General features: G+C 35.8%; 1 protein-coding gene across 3 annotated transcripts in view; it reads right to left on the bottom strand.

Moving 5' to 3' along the window:
• Window positions 1-12,640, bottom strand: part of PRKCA (protein kinase C alpha) — a 169,458-nt gene that overhangs the window by 102,650 nt on the left and 54,168 nt on the right. For all 3 annotated transcript variants that reach the window (XM_052807383.1, XM_052807384.1, XM_052807385.1), the window contains exon 3: window positions 6,409-6,491. In XM_052807383.1, the coding sequence (XP_052663343.1) occupies window positions 6,409-6,491 (83 nt within the window). The remainder of the gene's footprint in view (window positions 1-6,408; window positions 6,492-12,640) is intronic.

Genomic DNA, 12,640 nt, shown 5'->3' with positions numbered 1-12,640 from the left:
GGACTGATCTTTCTCCTCCCAACTCTAAAACCATAAAACAAAAAGCATGATGGAGCCTTACAGGACTCTTCTTGCCTTTCCTGTAGCTCCGATGAGGGCACAGATAAGATCTACAGCACTGTTTAGAGAAGTAAACCCCAAAACAAAAATCTTAATTTCTTCTTTTGGTAACCCATTGAAGAAGTTACCCATCATTACACCTAGAAAACTTCACTATTACATAGTTAATTCTCCCTTGCCGCAAGCTGCTCATATGATACCTGTTTACAACTTAACAGACATGGAAAATATTCACAGGTCATGCTTTAAAGACCTTTAACATTTTACTTCTTTTCTAAATTCCTCTCCCGAAGAGCTGCAGAATTCTACATAAAACATCTCACTAAAAAATGGAGTAATAATTTCTAACATATCCCTGCAGGAAATTCATTGCCTTTGTATCAGAGGTACACTGTTGGCCAGTACTGAGTTTATGACCCACTAAAAGACCTGCTTCATTTTCTTCCACACTGCTGCCTTCACGAACAGTTCACATTGATTTATTTTTTTATTTCCACTCTCAAGTGTGATTTTTTTAAAATTTGTTTTATTAAATTGTATCTTAATACATGAAAAAAATTCTGAACTTAAATACTGTCCTCTAGTTCTCGTAAGTCCTCCCTGCTGGCAGCTGCAAATGGTGTAGCTATACATTATTCCAATATCCAAGGCACTGACAAAAATATTTAACTCCTGCAGCATCCCACAGAACCTCACAGCTCATCAAATTTAGACTGATTTTTCAAATGTGCTGAAAATAACAAAGCTCCCAAATAATTTCAATATCAAGAGGCTTATCGACTTTAAAATCTTTTCCATATATGTCACCTTCAACACCCATGAGGTCAGTTACCCTGCCAAATGGGATGAGATGGCTTTCCTGTTTCATTTTGCATAAACCCACATCTGTATCTTATCAATTCATTCTCTTCGAGGTGCTTAAATACTAAGAGCTCACTGCAATTCTGAGAAGCAAAGTCAGATTTAATCTCCCTTGACTGTATAGTCACTTGCTCTCATTGACATTTTTTTTCCACTTTTTAATTTCTATTTATTTATTTTGCTCATAAACCTCCTTTGGATCCTATATTATTATAAGCTGAAAGGAAAATAGTGCTGATCCAGAGACGGTGATGTTTGAGTTCTTGTGCACTCTGTATTAATTTTTATTAATTTTTTTCAGTACGAGTTTATACAGTCAAACACTATTTTAAATTACTGGTGATTTTTTTTAATTCTATGTGGCATGAAATTGGGAACATTTTAATAAATCACATGCAGTTTGAAAACACTTTCTGGTCACTATGCTCTGTTAACAAAGGGAAGAAAGATTTATCTCTCAATTTTAAAGTATCCTTTTTGAAAGAAACTTGACTAGTGATTCCTTAATATTAAACACATCTTAACAAAGCTAGTTACAGCAGCAGTCAATTTTTGAGGTTGCTCTTACATTTTTACAGTAATTTACTCAAGTTCTAAAGCATTTCATCAATGACTTAAAATAGTTTTTATGAACACCAAGCAATCTTCCAAAACCAAGTATCTGAACTGGAGATGATGCTTCATGTAACTTTAAAGTATAATAGCAGCAGGGGCTGTTAAATTGTACTCAATAGCATCACCATAAAAGAGTTGGCCATGAAGAGAAGATGAATAATTTCTATTCAAAACTACAGAGAGCCATTAGACAGCAGCAAAATAACTTCCTGAGCTGGTATTTTGCTAAGACACCAGAGCTCACACCCTGCCAAGTATTAAGGAAACATAAAATTTTTTGATTGTGTGAATCCTTATTTCATCTGACACATGATATTATTCCCCAGACACCATCATTTCAGTGCTAGTCAAGGACGACCACTTTATTCACAAGTATTATTTTCCTTTTGGCACAAACACAGACCTTTCAACCTCACATTTCAGCTAGTCTGAGTCACGCAAAAAGAGAGTGATTTTAAGGTTTTGTTTCTTTTACACTCACCTTTATTAAGGCATTTAATTTTAAAGTAATAACAAGAATTTATTCCGTCTTTTACAGCAATAGAATAGTGTAGCAAATAAAAGTGTTACACGAAGAGACAATATTTGCACACCACTATTTTTAGCATGATACAGAGCACAGGACTTTTACACAGCTGAGTAGTCAGTTTATTAAATATTTGGCATATAAGAAAGGCTAGGAAATAAGAAAAGGTCTGTGGATAGCATAGTCTGAAATCCCCTTTGTTTCTTGAATGACTGTATTTAAATATCCAGAAATTGAAAAATAACTTTCGTTGCAACTGTTAAATATATTTAGAGAAATTACTCAAACTGTCAGTGGAGCTCCCACTTTCTGCAGGGGATTGCTGTAGCCAAAAAGATGTTCCAAAGAGTTTTGAAAATAACTACATGATAGAAATCTCTCTGTACGCAATGTATTTTTAAAGCAGTTCAATGCTCTCTTTCAAAAGAGCGTTATTTTGAAGATAGATTTCGACTTCGCCCTTCAGCCACGTGTATACCTTTAGCTTCCATAGAATTCAGAATGAAGTTTCTAAAAATTATGGGTTTTCTCCCCTTTGGAGTCTTCCTAAGCGAGTAATAAACCCCACTGCTCAGAAACTCTCTGTATCCCTGGAGGGCATGTAGCATGAATGCCATACTATCTCGCCTCAAGACAAATCTATAAATAAGTCCTCGCCATAATGTCCTAGATACCTCAGGCCTCAGCAGGGACATTTGTGAACACTTACCTGCAAGAGCCGCCTGCAAGAAATGCCTCCCTTGGCTGTTAAAGGCACTTTTGCTTCTGAGTGGGAAATGTTTTGTATAGTGAAATGTTTTGCATTCCAACCTTGACTGTCATCCATTGCAGGGCACCTATCTGACTGTTTGACTTTGGATTCTCCTTATTAAATAAAACAAATTTAACTGATAATTATTCTAATGATGTATTTGTAAAGATTGCCTCATGCTAAAAGTACAGTGCATGATAATTTACAATAATAATAATAATAATAAATGTTATTATAATTTATAATTATTACTCTGGAAAATTTCATTTTATTAATGACAATATTACTCTTAAAATTAATGGAAAGGTTACATCATGCAAAGAAACTGGAGAATTTGAGTATGCAAATTAATTGTGCACCTGCATGAAATAATTTAGAAAAGGATTTTTTAATATTTAAAAATCTGCTAAATATTATGATAAGCTTTATAGCACACTACATTTCAGAATGAAGCTTGTGCTAACTTGGATAGGAATAAGTTACTGAATTGTAAAATGGTAGACATTATAGTCAAACATTTCAGTAAAGTAAAACATTCTACAATCTTCTTTGTGTAATAGGACACACTAATGTAGCACAATTTTAATAAAACATATTTATTTTCTGTTTGCTTTTAATCTTCAAAGTGTTTTTGAGATGTCGCTTGTGTGTAAATATTGAAAATGATCATTTGGTAACCCAAATACTAAAATAAGACATTAGGCTGATTTATTTAATCACCAGGGCCAAAAAAACAATCACAAAATGCAGTCAGCAATATTAAAGACTATTAACAACCTGCCACATAACAGATTCTACAACCATGAAGAGGTTCTCGATAAAATTAAATGGTCTCACACGCAAATGTGTATTCTCACTTATGAACATTAGGAGAAAAACCCTGAAGAACCCATGTTTTAAAAAAAAGAAAGAACACTTTCAAGAGTCAAACCATTCATTATAGATATAGAAGGCCTACTCATGAGTGTCACCACTAAAATTGCCAATCAACAATAACTTTCATTAACCTCTTACATCACAAGCAAGCGTATTTTAAAACTAGATTTAGTTGCTTTATTCTACTTGTGTTTTAGGACCAACAAAAGCAAATCAGCAATGTATTGCTTGTAGGTATGAACCATATTTAGAGAACAAGTAATTAAACAGATATTCTTTAATTGTTCAGACTGTTGCTGAAATTCTGGCTCCTTTGATGCTCAGCACGTATTTTGCCACAGACATCTGCGAAGCTGCATTTCACCCAGCCTGACTGCTGCTAAAACAGCTACAGACATACTCATCAGGATGAATCTGGCACTGTCACCCACTTTGTTTCCTATATGGTAATGGTGACCTCTACTCAGTTTGGTAATAACAGTCGCTCACCTGACATAAAAATTTTGCCTAATAAACTGGAGGTAAGAGTTTCTAGGAAAGCAGGTCCCGTACCAGAGAGTGCAGTGCAATGGCAGTGCTGGCACTGCCCACGTACGCAACAGAGAGAGTGTGGGGAGAATTACAGAATTCAGAGAATCACCCGAACGCCACCCGATGCAAATGGGTTGACTATACCTAAAGTCATCCGGACCACCAGAAAAAATAGTGGCTATGGCTACTTTCTTTTAGAAACAGGAGATGGGGAGAGAGTAGGTGTTTCCACCTGCATGATAGCTTAGTGATGAGAACACTCCCCTGGACTGGGGGAGACCTGGATTTCAGCCTTTCTGTAGCTCAAGGCACTTCAAATCCACAACTTCCAAATTCCAAAAGACTTATTTAACTGTTATACTATATAGACAGAGCCAATCTCCACACTTCACTTCAAAGCTTCAAGAATTCAAGAACTTTCAGAAAAGGAAGAGTAGGAAGAATAATTTTGGTTTCTTGTTCCTGCCTTCATGATTGATTTAATAGTAGAGCAGCTGATGAAAGATGAAGAAAATTTGAGATGAGGAGCTAAGCACAAAAAAGTGAAAAGGAAGAAAAAGTTGGCTGGAGATACAGATACAAATGAAATAATGGAGCATTTCATGAGTTACCAGAACTGAATATGGAAAAAGATGGAAAGGTGAAAAGAAAGGCTTCAGTTACAATTATACTTTTAATATAATTCAGTTGATTTTAGCAAGGATATTTCGAGTACTGTGAAGGTTCTTCCATTGTAAGCAGTTGCCATAGTAGTAGTAACTGAAGCTAGGTGATCTCTGGGCAAAGGTACTGTTCAGGGGCAGACTCATGAGTGGGTCACCTCTCCGTAAGCGTCGAGAGGGCAGGGGGAAAGTTAGGAAGAGAAGAGACAGATGTTGAGGAGAGCAGTGTTTCTGCCACCAACTTCAGCATGCTGCCACAAGATTGTCAGATCTCACCCCCACTCAATTCTCTCTGCAACCAGTGGAGAAAGACCAACCACAGGTATCACTGAGGTCACCTAAGACCTCCTTTGCTCTCTGGAAGTGACTATTTCAGCTAAACAGAAGAAACTGAATGGGATAACTACACTCCTAACTTAAACATTTTTCTTATGTACTTAAAATTAGATTTTGTGAAATGTTTAAAAAATGAACTATTTTAAAAATTCTTCTCAGTTCTTTGACATTTCCCTGTATTTAAATTTTTAAAAAAAGAGAACTTTTTAACATCTCAAATTTTCCAAACCCCCTTGTGTCTTCTGCCCATATATTGTTCATTGATCTCATGGCTAGAATATTAAAACAATTCATGAGAAGCTCATTAAAACCTAGCAAGAAAAGTCTTCTGGTGCATTTCATCAGAGGAGATAATAGCCTACAATCTAGAGCATGAATATGTTATAAGAAACAAAACAGAGCCGTTCAGACAATGAACACTTGGAATGTATTGTTCCCATAAGCAGATGTTAAATTACTTCACTGTAAAGTGGAATTTGTAAAACCCAAAGAAATGTTATTTTTATGTGAACAAACAAGATTAGTTTATTATTTCAGCAGTGTAACACAAATTTCTTGTACATGCGTCTCACCATGTAAGCAGATGTGTTGAAAGTAAAAACTGGTTCTTGACCAAAAATGCTACGTGTATATAGAAGTATTGACAGAGCAAGACAGAATGCGTGTATCCTGACTGGTATACTAGCTCAAGCATGATTATAATTGTTTCAAAAACCTATCTCAGATAAGCCAGCTGGCTCAAGATTAAACTGTCATCTAACTGAAGCTATAGATCCTTGGTGTGCAGAGAGGACAAGGACCAGAGTCAACTCTGAAGATATACCTTGAGATAAGATGGATACAAAGAAAACTCAGAAAAAGCCTCAGCCTTTCCTGGGAATTGTTAATATCAAATACATCCAACATAAAGCAAACAAAAATAAAATGCTGACTTTATGCTTGGGTAAGCACCTCAGGGTTGTCACAATCTGCGGGACATTGTTCTTGGTCACACGTTCATTGTTACTTTTCTTACCAAAAATAGATCTTACAGTCCATAAATATTCACTTCAAAACTGTTAAAAGCCACTCAGACTACAATTATCTATCACGAACAGCCTATTGACATTGTTTGTAATTCATTCTCACAGTTAGGTATAACAACATAAAACTATGTGTAAAAGCAGCATATTAAATGTCAATGTACTTACATCAGTGTCAGGTCCCTTGTCAGCCCCAGGACAAGAGAAGGTAACAAACTCATGGCATCTCTTATGAACCACAAAACAGCAAACTAGTAAGAAAAGGGAAACCAACAGTTAGAATGGCGTAGGGTTTGGTTTTGGTTTTTTTCCTGTTGTAACAAATACAATCACAAAGGAAATAAAACTTATAGTCAAATATTTCACCTGTGAGTCAATGAAAGAAAGCAGAGCCTAATGTTAAATAAAGACACACAAGGCAGACATCAAGTAAACAATATAATTAAAGAGGGGATAAGCATGCACATTTAAAAATCAAAAGACTCCACACAATGATAAATTCTTAATGTTTAAGACAGCCCATAGCATTAAAATATAGTGTGGGATGAACAATTCTATGAAGCCACATTTCCTGAATCTAAATCCGTATCTGTAACAGGAACTGTCAATGTGCATTCAGGCGAGAGCAGGAAGCATAAATGAGGAGCGTCAAGCTGGAGTGAAACCCATCCTTGGGTATGGGATTTGTTCACCTGCATGCCTTGGTGAAGATGTTTACGGAGATCCAAAGTCTTTACTAGTTAATTGGTTCTGTGAGAAACCAAAGCTCTGAGTGAGGACTACTGTACAGAACAAAGTGTTCTCATACCACAGAACGGCAGGAGATAATGCGAAAAGAAAATTAGTTCCTGATTACAATATGACTCCCATTCAATATTTATGAATGGTCTAAAAACTTTTTCTGAGATAAGGAAAGCTTATTTTGATTATGTCATGTGACTGAGGCTATAGGTTTTCACGCAGCGTAGATCATACATGGCCCCCCCAAGCCACATAAAAAGAACAATTTGCTTGAGTGTGCTTACTTCTAAGAAGGAGGTGTTTTAGCTTTTCACCCTCACTACAGGTTCTTTCTTAATGTTAAGCTTAGTTCAGATATTTCAAAATTGGTCCACATTTCCACAAAACAGAACAATCTAGATTTGAGATTGTGAAAATCTTGAAATAAACACCATACCATCAAGCAATGAGTCAGGAGATTAAAATGAAATGATTCAAAAGTAATTCACAATTTCTTTGCAGATAATACATTCCCCAAACACTTCAAATTTTGCATTTCCAATACATAAAAATCCATTATTTCAAAGGACGCTTCTAAAGAATAAAATAGATTTCCATTGATTGACAATTGCAAACACTGAATTTCCTCAACTTCAGTGAAAACGAAATTAAATTATCTCAATTTTTCTAAACAACTCATTTAATAAGGCATCTTTAATGGTTCTCTTTCCCATTTAAAATGTATATGAATTTCTTTCACCTAGTGAAGAGAGCTGAGAAAGATGTTATCAAGTGCACCTTCATGTCATTGCAGCATCCAATGATGATTCCACCATAATGCCAGGCTGGCCTCATTTACATCCTTAAGTCAGCCGTCTGGCTTTAAAGAAGTCTAAACACCCTTATATCTTTCTCCAGCTATTTTTCATCATCATCCCATGCAGCAATTGTTTCCAACTGTTCTCTCTCTGACATGGCATATGTTTATTCTTTGGGCAAATGGAATAAAATGGGCTTTGCTCCACTGATTCCAGATAAGCTCTGCTGACGTCACACGAGCCAGAGTTCTGGCTCAATGTATACTGCCCGCTTGGTTGTCTAGCTTGTTAATCAATCTAAATCCCAATAAATCCTACAATTATCATTTCGATGGTTTGTTTCTACCAACTGGAAGATCACTAAGTGGCAATTCCTATTAATACTACTTGCAGCTGAAAAATGTTTCGCTTCAGAATTGTATTTTTGGTTCCAAACCTTCCACTCTTGAAGACAACAGCCTGATTTAAGTTTGCAGGAGTAAATCACATGGAAAAAAATAATCTCATTGCATCCTTTAGAAAACAAAAAAGTTAAATAATTAGTTTTGTACGCAGTGATCATATAGTTGCAAAATACAACATAATTATGCAAAAGATCTGAGAAATATCTCTGGAAAGGTTGTAGAACTGAGCTGCTTTACTGATGCCTGCCTTTCAAATTAGGATCTTAAGACTGAATACTCCAACTCTGCCTTTATTCAGCAAGTGTATGTTACAAAAATTCTGCATATTTGGGCATCTGTTTTGGGCAATATTTATGAAATACTGTAGTCACATCCTATCTCTGAGTTGACAGCGTCTCAGAGCGTGTTAAAGAATTCATTCAACTAGAAACAATGTCGACCTTGTTTTTAATATGATATAACATAAGTGTCAAGATTATATATGCAGGAAAAACAGTGCCACTCTTTGCTACAGTCTCATTCTATTGTTAATGAACTTTAGCTACTAACTTCTGTGAAAACAATGCTAATCACACCACAATGGAAACTCCAATTCAGCTGCCAAACTAAGTAAACCAGACAGCATTTGTCCTTTTGGACTTTAAGCTACACTTCAAAAAAAGTCTCTTATTAAGGCTTCAATTATCAATGTTGACTACTCAACTTTTTAAAACCTTTCTGTTCAGTCTACTAATAGACTGACTGTTGTGTGCACCTCAACATGGACAGTCTCAATTCTTTTTTTTTATTCCCCTTTTGTATTTGTAATGGGTTACCTACCTCCAAAGAACTTGTTTCCTTAGTAAGCAATTCAAAAGCATCAGACCTGTCTCACCTTTTGAGAATACTCGAATGAGAACCAAATAGTTTGACATAGAAATAAACAATGGAATAGGCAACTCTTACAGAATCATAAATCTAAGGGGAAAATGATAAGGGTGAACTAGAATCCCTTGTTAGCAGCCATCATTTCCATACATAAAATTTAACATCCAAATTTTCATTTTGAAATCCAGCTATTAGAGTGTATTTTAGCATTAGTTTTTAAAGTCTTCTTAATTTCACAAAGCAGTACAGACCTAGAGAACTCATGTAAAAATTTACTTAGTTCAGATAAGTGCAAGCAAAATGTTATCTGCTTAAAATAATACACCCTTTTTTTAGAAATAGAGATGAAAAATAACCTCTCACTTGTTACTTGTTTTGAAAAGATGTTAATAGCTTCACATCACTTATTGCAGCTGTTAAGAAGTCACATTATGTTCACCACCTTCTTATAATGAAAGTTATATTACATTACTTTGCAGAGACTGCCAGGAAATTTGTTGCTTTACATTTTAAAAAGAGTATAAGTAGAAGCAAGTTGGCACACATTATGCATAGTAGCTCGAGAGCAAGTGGTATCTCGAGGCTGACAGTTAAAATTAAAAAGAAAATTATTGAGATATTTTCATGTTTTGACAGCGTGATTTTGATCTGTGGTATATATAATATGGTTGTGAGCTTCCATCCTTTCCAGCTCTGGACTTGCTGGAGACAAACACTCTCTCAGCAGCCCAGGAAGGCAGTGCGGGGAGTGCACAGGGAGGAAGGGAGAGAACAAAATAGGCCTTGTGTTGCAAAAACAGACTAACTGCTAGTTCTCCACTGGCAGGCTGCATCTACCAGGCTGATCCCTTGCCCTCCATCCTCCCAGCAATGCCACAGAGGGCAGAATATGTTAAATGGGTACCATGAAAACAAGGAAGAAAGTGGTAAAGGAGCACTCAATGCATTCTCAAAGCAAAGAAGCAGAAGATGCACTACGTGATTTGTGGGATTTATGATGCATAATGGAGGGCAATTCATTCTATCCAACACTCTTCTGTTGGTGCACAATACTGAGAAAAACACGTTGTTATTAATAATATATACATTGTCATCAGTCACTTAGAGTTACAAGGCACTGCTGTGGATTTCAAACTGTTTTCTAAATTATGTGATGTGCGAAGGTTATCATGATACATTGTCGGGTGAGAGTTATATGCTAAAAAAATACCATTGCTAGTAGCTTTCATATATGACACAGACTGATGAGACAGAAATGAAATATTACAATAATAAATAACAGAAGCAATCTTCTCTATTAGATGATCTATAAGGGAGAAAAGCCATTGTTGAGCCCCAGTCTCCCACACATCATTTAGCCATACGTCTGGAGAGCTCTACAACCACAAGCATTCCAAAGAACTAGGGGCAAAAGCATCAAGACAAAAGTAATATACTTTACAATTTGGAGTTATTAGAAAAAGTCCAACAGATATTTTATTAAAAAAACAAACAAACACTTTTATGCTCCCACTTTTGGAAGAAAAACAACAGGTTAGATGAGCCTTTCCAATAGACATGAATATCTCTACTGCACCACAGTATTTTTTTATTCAGTAAAACAAATTAAGCTGCAAATCTAAAGGGCAGAGAGAATACATTTCTAAGAGAGTCTAACTGAACTGCCAGTTATTGTCTATAGAGAAATCAGTGAGGTTTTTTCAAGTCATCTTTGACTCATTTTTGTAATGGTCAAGACTATTCTCTCAACTCAAATGACAAATTTATAAAATCTTAACCACTGTAAAAATCGTGTATTGTCTTCCCATCTAAACAAACTTTAAAGCTGTGGCTCTGCTGTTATAACGAGTTGCCCAACATCAACAGGTATACATATTCTTGCCTACATAATTTGTTATAACGAGTTGCCCAACATCAACAGGTATACATATTCTTGCCTACATAATTTGTTATAACGAGTTGCCCAACATCAACAGGTATACATATTCTTGCCTACATAATTTGTTATAACGAGTTGCCCAACATCAACAGGTATACATATTCTTGCCTACATAATTTGTTATAACGAGTTGCCCAACATCAACAGGTATACATATTCTTGCCTACATAATTTGTTATAACGAGTTGCCCAACATCAACAGGTATACATATTCTTGCCTACATAATTTGTTATAACGAGTTGCCCAACATCAACAGGTATACATATTCTTGCCTACATAATTTGTTTTTAGGTTTCAAGTATAGATTCTTCTGAAGGAAGTGGTAGAAGGGGTCTGATTGGCAGCAACAGCGAAATAACTCTGTGTACACTCAATATCTGTTGCTGGGTTTCTGCTTTGGGGTTTTGAATGAGAATTGATTCTGAATTGGACTAAAAGGAGTTACAACAGAAGTATAATAAGCACAAAAGCACTCTCTGTATTACTCTCAGAGTATACTAGAGAACTTTAAGGGCCTCCACAGTAGCTTGGAGCACTGCATAATTTTTATGTTGCTGTTTCACATGCTTTGCATTTTCAGTGAGGCCACAGAATTTCCCCAAGGGGCCCATATTACCGGCTGACTTGTGTTTTCTGCACGACACCAAGCAATGAATGAATTTGTCACATGGCATGCATTAGTTCATTCTAAGATTAAATATAGCAATTACATTAAACGGAAATAGGGTACTACTTCAAAATAGACAAACCATTTAAATACCAACTACGTTTGTTATTTAAATAAGCTGTACTGTTTAAATAAATTTACTAGGAATAGATTAAACTCAGGAACAGGGAATATTTCCAGAGCAAGAAGAGTAACAATTAAGAAATAGGATTTAGCAATACTTGTCTTTCTCCTTTTTGGAATATATTATGATTGTAAAAAAATAATGAAAATCCCCTTTATATTAAATATAAACAAGGCTATGGATTATAAAACAAACACAAGTCAGAAGAAGTACTACCTTTGAATGTTATTAGCATACTGAATCCACAGGGAATTTTTAAAAATTACATTACCCTAACTTTTTCAACATATAAATTATAACACATCAGCTAGTTTTTCTGCCAGTGTTTCACCCCATCTAGAAGAGAGTGCTATCTCAAGAGAGTACCCAGGCTAACACAACTGCTATATGCAATCTTTCCACTTGGCATTTACAACACTTTTCTCACTAAAACAGCCTACAACCTGGCGAGATACAGTCTGTTCCAGGATAGCACAGTCAATAAGAAAAACAGCTGTCTCTCCCCATCACCTTAACCTGTTACTAAGCTTCTTAAAGCCCTTTTGTAACACCACGAGGTCACACAGCACCTTTACAGCACTAATCTGCATAGTGCTACACATCGCTTGCTTCATGGATTATCCTTATTTTTGTTGCAGTTTCTGCAAAACTCAAACTACCTTTTCAAAGCAGCATCCAAAACCTACCCTGAAGCCAAAGTATAGAGACTACATGAAATCAATATTGATAAATTAGGGCTGATTCCTACTTCAAAGCTCCAAGTCTACCAGTCAATAATTGTTTTGCATATCCTCAGGTTCATAAATCTGACCTTGCTGCAGAGATTTTGTTTTTCAATTCTGTAAAGTTCAGTTAGGGTA

Source organism: Harpia harpyja, chromosome 14, assembly GCF_026419915.1.
Source record: "Harpia harpyja isolate bHarHar1 chromosome 14, bHarHar1 primary haplotype, whole genome shotgun sequence".
In the NCBI taxonomy this organism is placed as follows: Eukaryota; Metazoa; Chordata; class Aves; order Accipitriformes; family Accipitridae; genus Harpia; species Harpia harpyja.
The sequence above is the reverse complement of the archived record's forward strand: the minus strand, read 5'-3'. Positions and strand labels throughout refer to the sequence as shown.